Source organism: Corapipo altera, unplaced genomic scaffold, assembly GCF_003945725.1.
Source record: "Corapipo altera isolate COAL_440 unplaced genomic scaffold, ASM394572v1 22b, whole genome shotgun sequence".
NCBI classification, from domain to species: domain Eukaryota; kingdom Metazoa; phylum Chordata; class Aves; order Passeriformes; family Pipridae; genus Corapipo; species Corapipo altera.
This window is the reverse complement of record NW_020884876.1, coordinates 3453084-3474033: the sequence shown is the minus strand read 5'-3', so window position 1 is coordinate 3474033 and position 20950 is coordinate 3453084. Positions and strand designations below refer to the sequence as shown.

General features: G+C 40.1%; 1 protein-coding gene across 7 annotated transcripts in view; it reads right to left on the bottom strand.

Annotated features, from left to right (window-relative positions):
- The window catches only part of TRMT9B (tRNA methyltransferase 9B (putative)), a 124135-nt gene that overhangs the window by 14781 nt on the left and 88404 nt on the right, over nucleotides 1-20950 (bottom strand). For 5 of the 7 annotated variants that reach the window (XM_027636193.1, XM_027636195.1, XM_027636192.1 and 2 more), the window contains one exon: nucleotides 16267-16419. Coding sequence is in view for 1 of the 7 variants with exons in the window: in XM_027636191.1 (XP_027491992.1) it covers nucleotides 8189-8217 (29 nt within the window). In the remaining 6 variants the exon portion in view is untranslated. Of the gene's footprint in view, nucleotides 1-8188; nucleotides 8300-13203; nucleotides 13389-16266; nucleotides 16420-20950 lie in introns of those variants that run through there. The other 2 variants (XM_027636194.1, XM_027636191.1) reach the window with 2 other exon arrangements.

The window sequence follows — 20950 nt, the reverse complement described above, 5'->3', positions numbered from 1 at the left end:
AAGTCTACTGTCACCAAAAAAACCCAGAAACCTAGATCCATGTAACTTAACAAGCCAATCTCAATGCCTCTATTTCTTTTTCTAAACAAAAACAACCATTACAACTTCTTTGCCTTGAAAGTACCAGACAGTGCCTCTGTTGCACATGAATTGTAGAAAATGTTCATTTCATCCAACTTCTGGGTTGTAACTTGCTAGGATAATTAGAAAGCCAGTTTTGCAAAGTAGGTAATGAAAATCCAAGGTACCCAGAAATCCCACTGCTTCAGCATCTACTCCAGTTCTCATTTAAGCTACCCAGAAGCTGTTCGGTAAGATCAGCAAAGAGGAGCAGAAGGTGGTAGTTATGGGCACACTTTCTCCATGCTCAGTTCTTCTCTTGCCCTTATGCTCCTGTCAAAGAGCTCACACAGAGACTTGGAGCAGAGTAGGGCATGTGCAGTAAATTGGCACCCAGCTGTTCAGTCACTGCAGCAAGTCTTGCCAAGTCCCCAAAACATGAATGCAGCTCAACAAATGCCAGCCTCCTGCAAACAAGGAGTTTGGAAAAAAATTGAAGAGCAGCATTCTCTTCCCTTTCAGTCCTTCCTGGTTATCATGATTCGTTCGAGAGACTACAACAGGCCCTTGTTGCAGCTGATCTATTAAATGAGAAAACTGGATGAAAATTGCAGCGTCATTTCTGCTGAATTTGTGGGGAAATGGATCACCAGTACATCACATGTGACTGTGGTACATGAACAAACTGTTTGAAAGTAAATAGGCTATAGTCTATTCACTCTTTCCTACGCTGCCATAAAAAAACATATATATATAAACTGAAATGTTACAGCTTCCCAGGAGGTAAAAGAAACTGTACAAACATAACATACATTTCCATAGCTATGTATCTCTCTGAAAGTTCTCTGACTCTTGAGGTAATCTAATTTCTTCCTTTTCTATTAACATTTTGTAACCTTTAAGATAACTAACTTTTCAAGGATATTGCTTTAATAAAAGTCATGTTGCTGGATATTTTCTATCACCACCAAATACATTTAAGCAAGCGACCTTGAAAAGAAGATAACCAAAATTAATAACCCTCATTTCCAACATTTTTAAAAAATCGGGTTTGGTTTTCTGGGTTTTTTGGGGGGGAGGTAGAGTGTGTTCAGACTTTTTTTTGTTGGTTTTGAAAGTGTCTAATTTACAATTTTCACTAACTGTATTAAATACTTTATCCTCAAGAGGACAAATTATTTGTTGGCTCCCAGATGCCTGACACTGAAGCACAGGAGGTAGAGTTCAGTCCAAAATTTCTGCCTCTACCACAGTCTACCTCTGCAGTTCTACCCTTACAGTCCTCCTCATTTACCTCAAATTATCCTCTCTCAGTCACCTATGATTTTTATCTTCCATCTTCTTTTCATCTTTTCCATCTTCCTCCATCTACCTCAGCATGTGCTACGTCAGCACCACTATTTTAATCTGATGTTTAATACTGTGAGGTCTTGACCTGGTTCATGTTCAGTTCCTCCTTGCCTCTATTTCCAGGTCAAACGCAATACCTGGAATATGTTGGAAAGGTTTTGTCAACGGCCTCTTGGAAGCACCCTGTGATTTTCAGAGTAGTCATCAAATCTTGCATTGCTCTTATTTGTCTTGAAATCAATTGCTCTTGATTAATTTCAGCCACAAGCTTTCCTTATCTTCTTTCTTGCAACTGCCTATTTTCTCTAACCCTTTGATGAACAGCAGGAATTCTCTCAACTTAGTGAGAGAGTCAGATGTACAAGACTTCAGCCTACTAATGAGGGCCCCTCTTAGTTATACTCTTCACACACTGATGTGAATTCTTAATATCATTTTGGATAAGGACCCCTGCTTCAAAGATCTAGGAAATTCAGCTCAGTTGTATCTCTCTTTGTTGCCACAGAAACATAAATCTTGATTACACATGCAACTCCAGCTATGGATGCAATAACCTAATTAATCGCTGGCCTTAAATAAAACAGTATAAACCACAAGGGTCAAGTCTACATCAATACCCTACTCTCAGCAATAACATGTGCACCCCATACCATGTACGCCTAATTAAAAGTGGGGCAGTCCAATTTGCATTCTCTCCCTTCATCTGCAGAACAGGAAGAACTACCTATTCAATGAGAAACGTTTCCAGTTTACTTTCCAGACTTACAAGTCTTTTCATCCAAATGGAAGTAGCCATGGAAAACTAGGTGTACAGCCCTAATAGTCACCTACAAATCACAGTATTTTTTTCCGCACAAAGACAAAAATCCAATTCATGTCCAACAGCAAAACCTCACTGCAGCCCTTCTCAAAAACAAACCTAAGATTTCTTTATCAGAAGGAGTGATTTCATAAGTGTTGGTAACAACTTGGTCTACGCTGATATACTAAATGGCTTCCAATATGAATCATTTTGCTATACAGAACAGCTATATTAGTAAATAAAGGATAATAAAACAAAATAATAGGAATGCTGCCATGAATAGTTAAACTAGCTGCAATGAAAGTTTAGCAAGAGGATACAAGAGGAGATGATTTGCTTACATAAGGCTGTCAATTCTGGTAATTAATTTCAACCACGCATGAACCTTATCATCCCATTAAAATGCACAGCCTGAAATCAGAGCAAGGAGAATTCCATGCAGCACATCTAAAACCTTTCTGAGCAGAAGTACTGATTCAATACCCTTCCTCCAGTAAAAATTTCGAAGTGAAAAATAAAGAGCTGGGACACGTTTGACAAGAACCAGTGTTGGTTGAGACACTCACTCTGAAACAAGCACTTTAAAGTAATTTCCTTGACTGAAATAAAGTCACTATCACTGTATTTTTTCTTACTAAAAATAGATGGAACCTTATCCTAATGAAATATTGAAAGTACTGCAAGATCTCTTGCAAAATCTTGGAAAAAAAAAGATTATGGTTCAAGTTCTTGTTACTCAAAATTGTAAACATTCACTGTCACATTCATTTTTTTTAGCTTTATTTTCCAGTTCAGACAAAATCTAGTACTATTCACTGCATATTCTTGGATCAGTTAATCATTTAATATTCCCCTTGTTGTTGTACATTTAGGGTCATAGTCTATGTAGCTGAAATGCTGCACTGTAAACAGATTTCAGTTAAGTACATAAACTCAATTCTGTAGATAGGTAACATTCTGCTAAATGACAATGCACAAACATGGACCATTGGCCATTAAATGACCTTGGCCATTAAAAAACCCTGAAAGGAGGAGTATATTCATGCAGAAGTTTCACAGTCCCTCTAAGTGTGTTCATCTTTACTATCACATCAAAACTCACAAATCAGCTCCCAAAAGACAGTCCCTTCCTACTGGAGTCCCACAGAGTCAAAAATCCATGGTGCTAGATGTGCACTGATGTGCATCTTCAGATCCTGCACAGAAACACTCGGTACAGACATCAGAGGAGAAGGGAGGACTAGGAAAAATTTGGCCTATTAAGCAGGAAGGAAAATCCAATAATAAGTGGTGCTGAGAAGAGCAAAGTGTTTAGGTTCTTCTTCACTATTCATGTTAATTGGCACCAAGTGTTACTATATCAGAGATAAAGGGACAAGAACTTAGGTAAAGAATAGGTTGGGGCTTTTAAAATAAGTTAAGGGTTTTCAAAACAACTAGCCTTATAACCAGTACTTAAGTAATTGATCGCACTGGTCTCAGATTAGCCAGTCTCAGAGTCATAAGAAATAGTTTTGAGAAACCATGGGCAATATGTACAATCCCTGGTCTTATAATTTTCTAGTAAACAAATTAGGGACAGTTGGTTTAGATGAAATACAGGAGAAAGTTTGCTACCATTTGGAAGAGGATATTTAGTTTGTAGTTACCAAAATTCACTATCACACCGGAAGGATACCCTGAGCAAGGATATGCTTTGGACACTCCTCAATAATTTCTTTGTATGATGGATTAGAGAGGAGGATTATACCTACAGACGGACCAAACCATCAGAGTTCAAATGCGCTGGATAATGGTATCAGAATTCGTGTTTAAACAGATCAAAAAAGAAAAAAGCAAAGCAATACTTTTAGATAAGAATAACCAACACCACAAAGACTGAAGGAGGCAGGATGGGATGACTGGCAGCAGTTCTACATAGAAAAGTGGATCTGGGTGCTATAACATTTCACAGATTTGACACCATACATGCTATGGTGTTATGGTGGTTTTTGCAATATACTGTTGCAGGAAAAAAAGAAAGAGGATCAGCACACAGAAACAGGGCAGATCCTTGCAAGTTACATAAAACTGTCGTTCTCCTACAGTCAGCACTGCTGACGTATCAGTTTAAGCATTATGTTCAATTTCAAGCAGGAATATTACAGAAAAGAACAATTTATCAGATTGTATATCTCTAAGAGATCAGAAATCAAGTAAACCTCTGGGAAAGAAATATGTTTCAAAATATTTGCCCAGGATGAGAGAGGACCATCTTCTCATACAAGAAGGGCTGCAGCAAAGTGGGAGGGAAAAACTTGTTTTCCAAAATTGAAGAGTAGACAAAAGATAGTAGGCTTAAACTACTGCAAGGAAGATAGACGTAAGGCATTTTAAACATAAGAAGAAGGACAGAAAAGCATTGAAAATGACTGTAGACTTGTATCAATGGGATCTTAAAAACATAAGTCAGTTAAGCACCTGTCAGGAAATACTCCGTGCCCTGCATCAGTATCTCAAAGCACCTGGCCATGTCCCCCCTACCTATACACTTTAAATACAGCTATTTTCCTTCCTTGGTCACTGTATCTCTCAAATATTTGTAAACAGTTATCTTGTCTTCTCTCCTTATTTACCAGCAGTTAAGCAAGTATTAAATATTTAGTAATTTTCATCCTCCCTGATGAATCAGTCAAGGTGGTCTTTTACAAAGTATTGTTGTCATTCTCTGTATCCTCTCCATATGTCTTCATTCTTCATGCCAAAATATATTCACAGGAATACTTGATTCCTGAATGTCATCCTACAGTTCTGGAATTATGGTTTTCTTCTGTTTCTTCAGACTCAGGGTTTGCATTTAGAGTATTATTTTCAGTTGGATTAGTTTTAATTTATGCAGTATAATTCTCTTTTTTTCCACTCATTTTTGTTGGTGCTTATGTGGTACTTCATCTAATATACAAAGCCTTCCCAATTAAAACAATTTACAAACTGACTTAGGTAAGACATTCAATTACTTGAAAACACATCTTCTGCTGAAATCTTAGTGACAGAAAGATAAGCAGAACATTATCAAGTATAATCCCAAATTGAGGTTATTAACGGTTACCTTTGATCCCAAGATGAAACACAAAATGTTGCAGAATCAATTACAGTAATTACAGAACTACTAAGTGGTTTCTCTTGGTACATTTCATAAACTACTCTTGATTATCACAAGCTTATTACATCTGAACATATAATTTCCTATCTTAAAATATTCATATACAAACGTATTTAGTGTTCAGCACATTCACCAAACACAGTTTCAAAAGAAGGACGGATCTTGTGGCAGTGTTAGGTATTAAATTAACCTAAGTAGATGACCACCAGAATGAGAGCAAAGACGCTATTACATTTTCGTTATCCTACAAAACTAAAAAATCTGACAGATGAGCTTTTTCTTTTAATTGTTAGTTACAGGAAGTCACGTATTTACATTTGGTTTCTTGAAAAAGTAAAGGTGTCTCATATGTCTTTGAGGCTAGTGCTCAAAGACAAAAGGTTATCTTAAGCACTCTAACAGTAATTGGGTGCTTACGTAGCTGACAAAGGCTTCTGCAGATACAACAGTAATCCTATCAGGATTCAGAGTAGACACAGAAAAACTGCATTATGTTGTCACTAAAAGGTTGAGGTGTAACCCTCCATGAAGTGCCTGGCCACTGTCACCGACACAGGTTCTTCCAGTTGTAGCTGTAGTAGACTAAGCAGTGTGAAGGCCTAGTGGTCCTGTAGTCAAAATCCCTAGAAAAGATCCTTGGTGTTTATAAATCACCAGAGCTTCATTGAAAGACTGTTTCATTTTAAATGCTTTGTAGTATGAGTGATACCTTTTTACATAACTTGGCACTTCTAAGCCTTCTATTTTAATGCTAAGAAAGGACTTTACACAATGCAATTTTTCCTGATCAGCATGGAAAGGAAAAGCTCTCTGAGGGAGCTGAAATTTCATTTAAACACTACTAAAGTTCTCCATTTGGAAAATATTTTAATATTTATTTACTGTGGCCTTTTTAGGTATATTTTCCTTAAAATCAGTGTTTTCCAGGAAACTATTGTATGATGAGGAACAAGAGTTGATGCCTACAAAAATCATTATCTGGAGCATCAAAAGAAATATTTTCTTAGAAGAAATTTGGGGCACAAGTAATTAATTTTTCCAAAATTACTGCATACTAACATTTTCTTCAAAATGGAATATTTTTCAACACTAAACCACAAACCAAGTTATACAATGCTTTTGGTCCAACTGTGTTCTGTTGAAACTTTTCTGAGGAAAAAAATCAGGCAGGATTCGGTGTCATATGAGTTTTAGTCAGCTACATAAAGCCTGGCTATGAGAGAAGTATTTATCTTATTTTTTAATAGTTAGACTTTTTTCTCCCAGTAATTCAGTTGATATTTATGCTTCCATTTATGAAGATACATACATAATTTTTGAAGTACCAGTGTCTTTACTCTTGCAATTTTAAACCAAAGGACTTTGTTTTTTCATTCTAAAATTATTTTATAAGCATATGGAAGTCTAAAGTATTTTTTCAATCTCTTTAATCTTCATAAATCTAAGCGACATGCGGCCCTCAAGACATGGTTTTCTGGCACACAGGATCATCCCATCTCTATTACTACCTATAAACTGACCCACATATACCCTGGTACTGCAAAGACATAAACATCTTCTGTAAACCATCTTACCAAACTCAGGTAGCCTATTAATAATAACTTAAGGCAGGAATCTGCACATAACATTTTTCAAGACCAAGTCTTATACTGTTTGTACTGTCCCATATTCTGATTCAGCCATCCAGAACGGACAGTAGAATACCTGCAAACCTGAGTGCGTGGGAAGTGTTTATCCCTTGATGCAGGGCTGATTTCAAACTCTGTTCAACGACATGGTCTATAAGAAGCATATATTACTGAAACAAATATATATTCAAATAAATATACTGATGTACTAGACTGAAAACAAATCACTAAAACGAAGCCAACCCCCTCCCTGGGGTCCATTATGGGGCACTAAAAAGTCCTAAGAGGACCAGTTCTGTTGCTCATAAAGAGGCTGCTGAATGTTTTTCTTATCTCTTCTCGAGTTTCATGCACAAAATCATAAACTCCAGCAGCACGCTTCACCTGAACAACTATATCAGCAGGGAATGTCATCCTGTGCACTACATCAACACAGCAGGGCTGATGAAGTAATTCTGCCAGAAATTCTCTGCAAAAGAAAAGGAGCGGGCAAGCTGACTCCCTGAGCTCTGGCTGCTCCCACTGACTTTCAGTGGGAATGAAAATCCCTTTACAAACATTCATTAAGCAGTGAACACTCTGAGGGCTCTATGGGGAGGCAATACTTCGGTATTTCGAATTTTCTAGGAAAGGAAAAAAAATAATTATAAACTATTATGTCTTAGGATTGCTCCAGGTCATTGGTTAAGACTGTTTGCCAATACACAGCGCCTACTTCATTTTTAATTAATCGGTGACCACGGAGAAACTTACTATTTTTGTTGCAAATTCCTTCCCCCCTTCTCCCCCCCCGTCTCGCAGAAACTCCCCTCCCCAGCTGCTACACCAATTTCAGCGTCAGCATCCGCGCTAGTTCCCAGCTCTGCAACCCGCGGCTCCTTTCAATTAAAATGGGACATGGGAGAAAGCGGGGGGGGGACGACACGTGCGTAAAAAAATTAGTTAAATCTCGAAATCCTTCCCTCCAGGGTCAGCAGCGGAGGGGCGACTCCCGGCTCGGCGGGCAGTGTTTTTAAGAAGATCGTCTCAATTTGCAAAAATGTGCCGCGGCGCTTTTTTTGGATGGTTTAAGGTTGGGGTGGGGTTTTTTGCTCTTCCTCGCCTCCTCTCCTTTCTCCTTCCCTCTCAGGCTAGCCCTGGGCGGCGGGGGGGGTTTGCCCTCCGCATCCCCCCCGCCTCCGCGGCCACCTTCCCCGCGTTCCTCACCTGCACCCGCGGGGCGGTGGCGGCTCCATCCCGATCCCGCCGCGGAGGCGGTGCTTGGCCGCGCCGGGCCGGGCCGGGCCGGGCCGCGGGGGGGCCCCCGGCGGAGCGGTGCGGAGGGAAGCCCTCCCCGCGCCTCTCCGCCGGGGGCCACCCCGATCCGCGGGTCCCGATCCCTCACATCCCCGCAAGCAGGAGGAGGGCGGGGGAAAAAAAAAAAAAAAAAGAAGGCCGGGTTACCAATTCCCTGTTAACTCTTCTCCTTGCGGTCTTGTCTTATCCTTTGGGCGTCTTCTGCGGGGAGGGTGGTGCTGATGGAGATGATGGTGGCAGTGGGATGCTCCGTCAAGGGAGGTGGGGGGGGAGCAGTAGGGTCCCCGAGGTCCTCTAAACCGAGGTTGATGGGAGCCGCGCTGTCTCTGTTGGTGGCAAAAGCGGCCAAGGAGGATTAGCCCTTGCTCATTTAAAGGTTAAGCTCAAAGCTAAGCTTTGTGACTCGGTCCTGTCTGGAAGTCTTCCTATCCCGTGAGCCGTGAGAGTGAACAATTGCTTTCTCCCCCTACTCCAGCACCGATTCCTATTAAAGCAGTCTAAAAATGGCAGATTGTTTCTATACTTTCATATACTTACAGGTGTTTATTAGACAAGTAGACAAACCACCAGCCAGGACACCGATACATTTAGCACTATAAACATGAGCTAAAGAGATAGTCCTGTCCCAAAACCTTATAAATTATGTATAAGAGATGACGGATGAAGAAGGCGGCGATGAAACAACGCCAGCTAGTATGACAGGCAGGGAAGTCAGCACAGCATTGCACAAAGTACTGAAGGTATTGAACTGTACGCTGTTACACATAGTCTTTTGCTCAAATCAGCTGTAAAGGTACCAGGAGACAAGATTATGGGGAACATAACTGTGTATTGATGGGATTTTCAAAACTGCCAGAGTGACTCAAGAACACACATTCCTTTTATTTTGACAATCCCATGTGAACTAAAGGATTCAGGGGAAGATTATAAGGATAACATGAGAATAACTACACTGAAGACACATAAACCTAATATTTGTACCAAGCCTAATAAATGTACCAAAGTCATGGAGTAATGAGGAAACTTTTGGTCTCCATTATCAAGGTATCGAACAGCTAAATAATAATTAACCATCTTAACACCTCCAAAGAGCTTTGACTAATCTGTAAGACATGAATATCCTTTACAAACATTGTGTTGACTTGTCCCTGTTATTCCATACTTCCATATACATCTGCTAATTTAATTCTGTAATGTAGAGTCAGCTAAATTGGCTGGCGCAGACAAATTAGGGTCTGCCATTCCCACACTCTTTCAGATATCTTTTTTGCAAGATGAGATCATATATGCTGTATTCTTCCTTCAGGTTAAATTCCTCAAGTGTTAATACCACCTGGTCCATGTTACTTGTTGACATAATCATTGACTTATTTTAAAAGCTCTTCAGTTTGAAATAACTGCCTCAAGTTCAACCTTCTTAGAAAAAGATTCTGATGTAGACTCTTGAAACTCTCCTGTGGTGAATTCACACAGACTTTCCCCTTACAACCTAATCTTTTCTGGACACTCCTTAAAACTACAATTATATATTGTTCCTATAGACCCTCTGCACACTTCCTGCTTCTGAGGCATTTGAAACAGATCTTAGTCATGTAACTTAATGCACTTTAGGTAAAAAAAGAAAACAAATTTACTAAGGTCACATCATGGTATACAAATTTAGGTAGAATGAAAATAGAGTACTTTTTCCTTTGAAGTACTATGCATCTACATTTACATAATAAATTGCAGTCCATAGCAACCCCTCCTCCCTAAACAATTAAAAGACCTCATCAAAATCAATTTTTTCTATATTAAAAATTATTTAGATCACTAAATTAAGTGACCAAAGGTTGTGAAAGCCAGAAGGCTTCCCATGAAACCTTAATTCAGACCTCTTGTGCATGTGTATTGTAACCCTGTACTTAATTATGAGCTTGTCTGCAGAACACCAGGCTCAATTTGGAACATTTGAAATTTTGTAGTGGCAAGCATGTGAGACTGGCTAATTATGTCACCTCCTGTGTTCCCATCCATTTATTCTTTAATTTCTAGGGTCTCCCTTGAGCTCATCCCTGATCATCTCTCAATGTGGAGATTTCTCTTTCCCTGGTCTGTCTGAAACCCTTACCCTTAGACAACCACTTTAGTAGTCAATCAGGTAAAGGTTGTTACCATAGGGTCACAGAAATTGCTAATTATTCCTTCAAAGGTTATTTGTGATTTTTCTCCAAAGTCGAGAAAAAAAAATTAAAAGGAATAAAAACAAAACACGAAAAAAAAGAGATTGAAAAACGAGGAAACAAAAGTTTCCAGGTTGAAGTAGTAAAGAAATAAGGAATTGAGGTCAGTCTTCCTGATATCACAGACCTGTCTTCTTACAAAGGATCAGCTCTCAAATTACAAGCTTTACAAAGAGTCAGTTGTAGCTGAAAGCAAAAGGAAGCATTTAGTTGCCTGATGCCTTGGAGGGGAAGGATCATGATGTATTTATAAATAAAGCTGCAGTGTGTCAGTGGACATTCTGGAAAATTGATGATTTTGTTTTTAGTTTTGTGATAAAAACTCTACTTTTTGGCTGCTTCTCTTGGAAGAAGGCCTCACCAGGCTAGGTTGGTGAATTTTCTCTTCCCATAGAATTATGTTACTGTCAAACTGTAATGTTGTTTTAAAAAGTTTTCCAGCAGAACTAACAAAATTGAAGCATTGGTGTTTATGATACTACTACAGTGCACTAAAAGCAGCATTTCCACTCATTTATGGGAAATTTTAGACCCGAAAAGGCTAAAGCAATAACTATTCTTTTTTCAATAAATATTCTTTTTTTTTCTGGAACATGAAAATTCAAAGAAAATTTGAGCTAGAAAAACATATTATTTTCTAAATGAAATGGAAATACTGCTTTTAGTCCACCGTAGTAGTATCACAAACAACACTGTTTCCATTTTCCAGTCAATCTCAATATCACAAAACTTATATTTTCAAAAGAGTTGCTAAAAATGTAGTTATTCTCCTGAGTGCTTCAGTCTTTAGAGTCTTTCTGACCCTTTCCCATATACTGTCTTTGCAATCATTAGCAGTATAAACTTGATTTCTTAAATAAAAATCAGATTGTCTTCTTCTTATTTTCTTCCAGGAGTTTTAATAATTAAAAAAAATCCTCAAAATTGTGATAATACTCTATGCTGAGCGATGCTGCAGTGTACAATGGATTTATTTTGATTGGGATAAGAAAGCAGAACTAATTTACCAAAAGTAAGGCACATTAAAGTGCAGTAAAATCAAACACTCATGACTTGAGGAACAGAACTGCGCAGATATTTTTTCCTATAGGCTTACTATGCAGGCAAGTTCATGTTGTGGGAGATTTTTAATGTGTGGCCTTCAAAACCTACCACACAGAGCTGCTGTGGGGATTAACTGGTTAAGATTTGAAGCTTATAAGGCATTAAGTTGCATAAGTGCTAAGCACTATTATTTAATACTTAAGAATTATAACCAAGCTTTACAGGACAACTCACATTCACCTCACTAGAACGAGTCTTTGTGATTTCACTACAGTTGTTGCAAGAGGTAAAGCAAGCAGAACAGACCTCAACAGAGGGAAATCCCTTTCTTGTTTCACTATCACAGACTAAAGTAAGATACAACTGTAACGGTGTTCTGGAAAAATTAACTGAAAAATAATTATTAGGAAATGCAATAGTAGAAATCTACCTAAAAATTCAGGGCTCCTTACGGTGCCAGTTCTGTCATTTGTAGTTAAACTATGTTCTATCTTACCCAGGTAGACCCATGGACTGTTCTCCCAGAAGTACAACTCCAAACCCCAAACCCATAGCTGAGTGACAGTAGGGATGGGTAAAATTTGTACATTCTAAGTTGTACTCCATACATGTTTTAGCTTAGTTAAGTGAAAAATTTGGAAGAAAGATGAACATTGACTGTTGTCTTTATCAATCAGATTGAGAATACCTTTTTTTGATACAGTTGCTTTGTTGAGTTTAATTTTGGTATCAACCTTCTTCTCCCTTGTTTTGTAATGTCAGTTTTCCATAGCAGAAGTCGTCATTGGTTTTTTTGTGGTAGCAAAAGGACAAAGCATTGGTTAATAAAATAACAATGCAAAACAGAGACAACATGATGTAATTTTGAGCCGAAGAATGTTAGAGACAGAGGAACAGAAGTGTTTCAGGACTGCGGAGAGGCACATACTGCTAGGGTGGCATATAGTGGGACCTTGAGCTGCATCCCAGCATCTTGAAGTCACAAAGACCTTATTGGTATGCAGGGAAGGAGAGTTTGGTTTATTTACCTTACAAGGACTAATTATTATTCAATGGCAGTGTCTTTGCAGGACAAAACACTGAGTACTTAACATTTCTTGTCTCTGCAACAGTGCTGCAGACATTTCACAAGGCCAGACTCTTCAAATATATGCATTTCCTCTCTGTGGCTAAAAGCAAAGATTAATTTCCTATAGTGTTTTGACATTTTGATCTGAGTTTAAGCATATAATACAAATTCATTCCACTGAAAGTCTCCAGTATGATCTGAAATTCAGCTTTAGAGATAAGTAAAGGCAAAAGAGGGAAAACAGAAAGTGAATAGTGTACTTGCACAACAGAGATTCATGTCCTTTCCTGGGTCAAGGAAGCTGCAGGCCCCAAATGCTCCTACTTCTCTTTGGAAAGCATATACTTCGCTTCCTCTATTAAATTACCAACAATCATTGGTAATTTAACACAGACCAAATTATTTGTCCCAAAACACAAATAAACTCCATGAAAAAGCCAGAGTTCAATTTAGCTTTCTAGACACTAATCTCTGGCACAGACTGCTTTAATTTAGACACAGCTTAAAACAGACTAGAACAGTGCAGTTCAGAGAAAAGGTTGTACAGTGGCAAGTTTGACTCTACACACTCTTGTTGCACAGTGTCTTACCAGGCTTTTGACCAGCTGTCCCAGGAGATGTGGGAAACTGGAGATAGTACATTTTATTCAGATTCAGCTCCTTAAGCTCAAATGTGTTTGCTCAGAGATTCAGGGCTTCTTTGTTCTCAGCAGGTTTTGTAGGTTTTCCAACCTTTTATCTGAGGCTCCGCTCACATCCACAGTTGCTCACCCACCTCCAGGGTCACAGTGAAAGCGAAAAAAGCAACACAGATGTAACATTGTTTTCTTTTGTCTTTTTAGGAACCTTTTTCTTTGAGTTCCTTACTGCCTTCTGTTTTGTTTAAAGAGTGTTAAATCATACGATGGCAGCTGTTCATTATTCATTTTAGATTCAAATTATGGGTTAGTTACACTGTTGCTCATACCAACAGTAAACTACTTGACCTGCATTAGTATTCTTAATGTTCATTTTGGCAAAAGTGAAATTATGTTTCTGAAAGGGCAGACATTTACCAGGTGCATTATAAATCTAGTTAGAATTTGAAAAAAATACAGTTGACTCTTCTGATGCCTGAGTTACTGAGCTTGAAAGATACAGTGACTGCTATCAATTTCACATTGCAGATCATCACACAAGTTTGGAAACAGGTGTATGTGGCTCAGTTTTCATGTGATTTTAGTATAGCGAACAAGGAAGACTTAAACACTGTAAAAACAGAACCATCAACAAATGTTTTCAAATGTTGCTTAAAACAGTGTCTGGCGTACAGGACACCAAAAAATACAATAAGCGAGCATCCCATCAAGCCCTCCATGCCATGGATCACGCACCACTAAAAGGTGGTACATAAGTGTCATGCTGGCAGTAGCCACATGAGACTACACAGTGGACAGTATTGGAAGATGACATGTCCACAGCCTCCTCGTATTCACAGCAGACCAAGATCCATTACAGCAAGACCATGTATGTCTTTCTTATCTTTTCCTTTTTTAAGCTGGCAGATGTGTTTAGAATAGGACCTTAAATACTATCCTTCTCTGCTGAACTATCTACCTGAACTACTGTGAATATGTCAGATCTCTGGCGTCCTAAGCTCTCAGTAGAAACTATTTTCCTGAGGCTGTAGAGTCCACTGTTTTTTCTCCTTTGTCCCTAGGGCTACTATTTTTCCCACATACCCACATCCTATAACCATCAGGACCAAACAGACCATGACCCAAAGCACTGAGGTCTGTTTTCTTATGCATCTACTTATTTCATGGGGAAGAGAAGGGGGTCCTGGGGAGGTTAGTCTAATTTAACTCCTCCTGATCACCAAGAAGCAGAAAATATATGTGTTGTGCTCCAGAAAGACCTTTTAGTCAAAAATGCATCAGAGTTAGGAAAAGTCTCACTTTAGCTGCATATGGTTATAATGCAAATTTCTATCCTAAGTAGAGAAAAATGTTCTCTCTTGGCAAGAAAAGCTGTTAACATCAAAGAGTCTGAATTTGAGTTCTCAATATTTCTAAACTTATTCCCATTATATTCTTCCTGCATACTCAATCCAGTAAAAGGCTGCAAATGTTTCTTCTGCTCCTTTGTATTTAAAAAGAGATTGATGGACAGGAATTTTTTTGCAAGCAGTATTTAGAGATGACTTGTAGATCCATTATATTCCAGGACCTTTTTCTGTTCCTTTACCTTTGCCCATTTTTAAGTTGAAATAACAAAGTGAAATGTCTTATGGTTCATTGCAAATATCAAACTGATTTTATCTCCCTTCTTTTCAAGTTTAATTTAGTTTTACGAAAAGATATTTGGGGGAAAAAAAAAGGAACAAAAAAATGAAGAGAACATTACTAAAAATAAATTCAAGCAAAGAGCATGTGATGAAGAGTTGCAGAGCCTTCTCAGTCAGGAAAAACAGACTTAATAAAAAATGTGCCTTTTTTCAACCCTATAACAATTAACTTAATATTAAGTACAAGCCTCTTAAGATCTGGAGAAAACTCCTGTTATTGTTATGGGTCCCCCAACAGGGGGATGGGATGGGCAAATCTTTATCCATGTTTATCACATCCTCACCAAAAACTTGTCTCTCAATCCCTTCATTCCAGAGTCAGGCTTTCTGCACCCTCTTATGAGCAAGAGGAAACTCAGATTTACCCATGCAAGTAGAAATGGAAGTGAGTGCTGAAGAACAATGAACTGTTATTCTGGAGAGCACACCTCAAATATCTTTCTCAAAGGTCATCTCTAACTTCAGATAATATCTTGTTCACAAAAGAGGGTCTCCAGCCAATGTTATGATAGATGTCTGATTCAGCGATCAGAAAGTCTTCAGAATTCGGCTTTGTGGGGCTGAAGAACAGACTGTATACCATATACTACCCAAAATCTGCTCTCCTAAATCCTTGTGCCCCCTCCCCAGGCCACAGAATTGCAGGTGTGCAGGTGTATGAAAGCACCCATAGGCTATCCTCTGGATAGGAATTAAGTCAATTATTAGGTCCTGGGAATCTTATTCTCTTTCTGTATCTGAAACTTTTCAATATGCTGTCCAAGAAGGAGAAAAGCCTTGGGGAAAATCCTGACAAGGTTTCTGAACTGCTATTACAGTCCCTTCCAGTTTCAGGCTACTTGAGGTTTAGGCAGAAAAGAACACAACCTCACTCAGAAATTTTTTATCTTCATTCCACGTAATAGCTCCCTCAGCCTTTCCTCCTAAAAAGACCTGCACTGAACAGGGGGACCGACTGCAGTCACAGTGGCAGTAAGCATTGAGTTGCTATCCTGCTGGCTAACAGCTTTCTCGGGTGGCAGATTTAGTACTGGGAAATGGAATTATGGAACTAACTGCATTTTGAAGAGAGTTGCCCTTAATTTCCAGCTGTGTCTTTAACAGAGGTTTCTGCTTAGTTGTTGACAACACTTTTCTTTTCTTTTTATAACAAATCGTCCTTCTAAATTTCACTTTTCATCTTGAAGAGGCACTTTCTTTATTTCACTAAAGCTATAGGCTCACTTTTCTTATACCTCTGAAGCGGGATCCTAATACCAGTAAGACCACCCAAAATACACAACAGAACTTAAGTAAACTTCGAAATGGCTAACCATTTTAGACTTACCCATACAGCTAGCTCACTGTCTGAGGACTTTCAGATTTCTCCTTTGGAAGCAAGTTGTTGTTGCCAGCAGGGAGGAGAAGCAAACATGTTTCTCTGTTGATCTCACTTGGAGTTTTTAGGCTTTAAGAGAGTGACCAGTAGCAGGAAAAGCACCTGGCATAAGGAGTTAGAAAGATGTGGTTAAAATGCAGTACTCCCAACATCTTTAAATTGAAAAGCTGTGTAAAATGTTCTTCTTGAGCACTAGTTGATTTTAGGTCAGCATTTCTATGTTTTGACAGGAATTGCAACAAAGATCTGAAGGGAAATGTCTGGTTTGTACCAAGCAGGGTCAAGATGCTGAGTGTAATTGCTCTCAGAGAAGGACAAGGAGCAGGGAACTGCCTTACAGGAAAAATGCCCAGCCTGTGCTCTCCTCTGAGCCAAGCTCAGGAATTGTCTGGCAAAATCATAACCAGCATCTGCCAAAATACTGCAGGGAAACATGCTAACAGCTATACAGCTTTGACAATGAAGAACAGTGGCTGAGCCCAAGCCCCTGTTTTTCTTAATTCTTGCTGGTATAGATGTAGACCAAGATCCTGTTTTCCTAAAAAGAATCCTGTGTACTGCTGTCTCTGATGAGGCTTCAGCTCAGGCATATTCACCCCTCACAAACAAAAGCCATGTAAGACATACCACAAAACAGATTTTTCTTTCCAGATCCAGTAGATTACATTGAGGCAATTGCTAATCACCTTAATGGACGACAAGCTCTGAAAGCTGCTCACTCATGAAACGTAATGATTTAGTTGAAAACCAGAAGGAGGAATAAAGCTGTGACTAAAAGAACACTATGGCAAGAAGAACATTCCTGCTCTTATTTCCTATTTTCTACACCTAGAAAATATGTTTCTGCTTGTACAGCATTATGATCATGTATCATTCACAATCCTTACAGCTATCTCATGACTATCTTCTTACTGTAATGCAGACTTTAACCTTCTCTGGATATGCTTACACAGTAAATTATTCTGCTTCTACCAGTTTAACCACTACCAACCACACTTGTCACATAGCTCTGCACTAGTTCTGCATCCACAGTGTGGATTTTTACAGCTTGCTAACCACATCTCTGCACTTGGACGACATATACAATTCCCACTAAATCAGACAAATGGATGCTGCTGAGCCATCTGTTTGAAGATATGTTTAGTTATATAACCTAAGTTACAAGTATTTCCTCACAAATAAAGATATCTCAGCTTAGATGGCTACAGAGAGGGGACTGTGCACCTGAAATACCCCCACAAGACGGGAAAATACAATGTAGGAACTGTACAAGATCTGTGCCCTTCTGCAGTAGTTTGTGGAGGCCTGGCACGATCCCTTAGGTCATCACGAATGGCACTGAAGTCTATACTTAGACTAATGAACTGAACTCTACTGTCTTCATTTGAGTGAATGTCTAAGATCCCTTTAGTCAATATGAGATCTACTCAGACCTATTCTGAACTCAGTTGGAGTTCAGAAAGCAGAACAGATGGCAAAATATAGGATTTATGAGTATTTAAAAAAAAATGTTCTTTTTGGTCAACTCAGAGTAAGAATCACAAGACCAGACTCTGTTCCCAAATTTGCACTTGCTACTAATGTGACGTGCCCATTAAGATTCATGTGCTGCTTTAATAAATGCTTACAATCAGCACAACTAGAAATTTGACTTGCTTTCCTTGGTATATTACACAGTGATGAACTTTACATATTTGTGGAAGCATGTCATCATGGCTGGGCTTCGCAAATGAAGATTTGGGAAGGACTCTACCCACACTTGCTACAAGTACGGTGGTGGCTGAAAAGGCCAATATGAGAGAGACAAGATCGTCCGGTTGCAAAAGGCACAGCAGAAAGACTCCTTAGGTGGTATCAGCAAGACATGATTCTTTCTGTGTTGTCTACTCCTCAAGAGTGATCCTGCATGCATTCTCAAAAACATCAGCAGCGTTATAGATAGTGTGTCTCCAGACCTCCCAACTGGAGGCCAGAGTAGACCAGCGATGGTGATCAATATGGCCAAGGCTGAGATGTTGCTTCAGGGAGTCCTTGAATCTTCTCTTCGGGGCTCCTCTCTCGCGGCAGCTGGTGATAAGTTCACCATAAAGCATGCTCTTAGGGAGGTGGTAGCCCTTCATCCTTGAGATGTGTCCTGCCCAATGCAGCTGTGTTCTCAGCAACATGGCCTCAATACTTGTGACTGTTGCCTGTTCTAGAACAGATGTATTAGTCACATAATCTGACCAGTGGATGTTTAGGATTGTATGGAGACAGCGTTGATGGAAGCGTTCTAGGAGTCGCAGGTGGTGGCGGTAAATGACCCATGATTTGGATCCATATAAAAGAATAGCACAGTGGCTCTGTAAACACTGATCTTTGTACTTTTCTTCAGGTGTTTATTTTGCCAAACTCTTTTATGGAGTTTTCTGATAGCACTGTATGCCTTTGCTAACCTGTTGTCTATCTCTCTGTCAATCTTATCATCTGAGGAGATGAGGCTACCTAGGTAATTAAGCTGCTGGACTGATTTGAGCTCTGATTCGCCAATGGTGATATGGGGATGAAGGAAGACTTCCTGAGGTGCAGGTTGATATAGAACTTCTGTCTTCTTTAAGCTGACTTCCAGTCCAAAGAGCTCAGCAGCCTCTGCAAAGCAGGATGTTAAACGCTGCAGAGCTGCTTCTGTGTGGGTGATGAGGACGGCGGTGTCAGCATAAAGCAGCTCCCGGACAAGGCAGTTTAAGGTCTTAGTGTGGGCCTTCAGTTGCCTTAGGTTGAAAAGGCTTCCATCAGTGTGGTATCGAATGTAGATACCGTCCTGATCATTGAGGTCTGCCGTGGCCCTTTGGAGTATCATGCTGAAAAAGACAGTGAATACAGTTGGTGTGAGAACGCAGCCTTGTTTCACACCACTGGTTATCAGAAAGGGCTCAGAAAGTGCCTTGCCATATCTGACTTGGTCATGCTGATCCTCATGAAGTAAGATGATCATTTTAAGGAACTTGGGGGGACATCCTAAACATTCCAAAATCTGCCACAGACCTTTTCTGCTCATGGTGTCGAAAGCCTTGGTGAGCTCAACAAAGGTTACATAGAGACCTTTGTTCTGTTCCCTACACTTCTCTTGCAGTTGTCTGAGAACAAATACCATGTCTGTGGTGCTCCTGTTGGCTCTGAAACCACACTGGCTTTCAGGTAGAATTCCTTCTGCTATAGCGGGTATTAGTCTGTTCAAAAGTATTCTTGCCAGGATTTTGCCAGTAATGAAGAGCAGAGTAATACCATGGCAATTTGAACAGGCTGATTTATCTCCTTTCTTCTTATACAAAGTGATGATGACTGCATCACGAAGGTCTGATGGTAGTTCGCCTAGTTCCCAACAGTGCACCACAAACTTGTGAAATTTAGCATGGAGTGCTTGGCCCCCGTGTTTCCAGACTTCAGGTGGAATTCCATCAACCCCAGCTGCCTTGTCAGTTTTCACCTGCTGTAGGGCCTTAAGAGTTTCTCCCATAGTAGGGGCAATATCCAATTCATACTTCACCGGTTTTTGTGCCATCTACTGAATTGCTGAGTCTTGCACTACATGGCTAGTAATGAAAAGAGTCTGAAAGTGTTCAGACCATTGATTCAGAATGGAGGTTTTATCTGTCAGAAGCGTTTGACCATCTGCGCTGAGTAGAGGGCTTTGGACTTGGTATGTAGGCCCGTATGCTGTTTTCAGGGCCTCATAGAATCCTTTGTGATCACCCGTATCTGCACATAATTGAGTTTTTTCAGCTAGATTGATCCATCACTTGTTCTGGATGTCACGGAGTTTCTGTTGGAGCCTGCTGCATGCAAGACGAAAGGCTGCTTTTCTTACATGACAGGATGGCAGTGCAAGGTGCGCTTGGTGAGTAGTTTTCTTCTTCCTCAACAATTCCTGGATCTCTTGATTGTTTTCATCAAACCAGTCCTTGTTCTTCTTGAAGGAGAACCCTAAGGATTCTTCAGAGGACTGCAGGATGCTATTTTTAAAGTGTTTCAGGAGAGGGATCTATAGAATGATCTTTGAGCCTAGTTTGAAGATTTGCCTGGAATCTGTCTCTCACTGTGGCTGTTTGAAGATTGTTGTTATAGGTTAGGAAGTCTTTCCCCTGCCCCCTCCACTGTAGGAAAGACAGAGTTTGAGTGGAAAAGGGGGAAGGGAGCCGATTAGCATTACAAAAGATCTAGTCGAATTCCTGGCTAATGGGCCATCAGAGGCTGGGGAGAGTGGGCTGCCCAGACGGGTAACTGAGCAGACTGCGTTGTTGGCTTCTCAGAGGGAATGGGGGGGGCTGCGTGCAGGCATTTTGGGGAGAGGGACTGGGGGGTCTAGTTTCTTGGCTTCTCATCCTGGTCAGCTTGGACAGCTGGCTCCGACTTGCCTGGCTGTCCCGCTCCTCGGATCTACTGTGTTTCATTGGATAGTTTGCGTGCCCGCAGGAGAGAAGGGGGGAGTTTTTGAGATGCCGTCACCCGAGACAGCAGTGAGTCCCGTGGGAGTGGACTGCTTCCCTTCCTTTTTTTTTTCCTCCCACTGAGGGAAGGGCCCCCGTTTCCTCCTCGGCTCCTCCCGCGGTTCGGGATTGCTCCCTTCGGACTCCTCTCCCCGTGTGGTGACTGC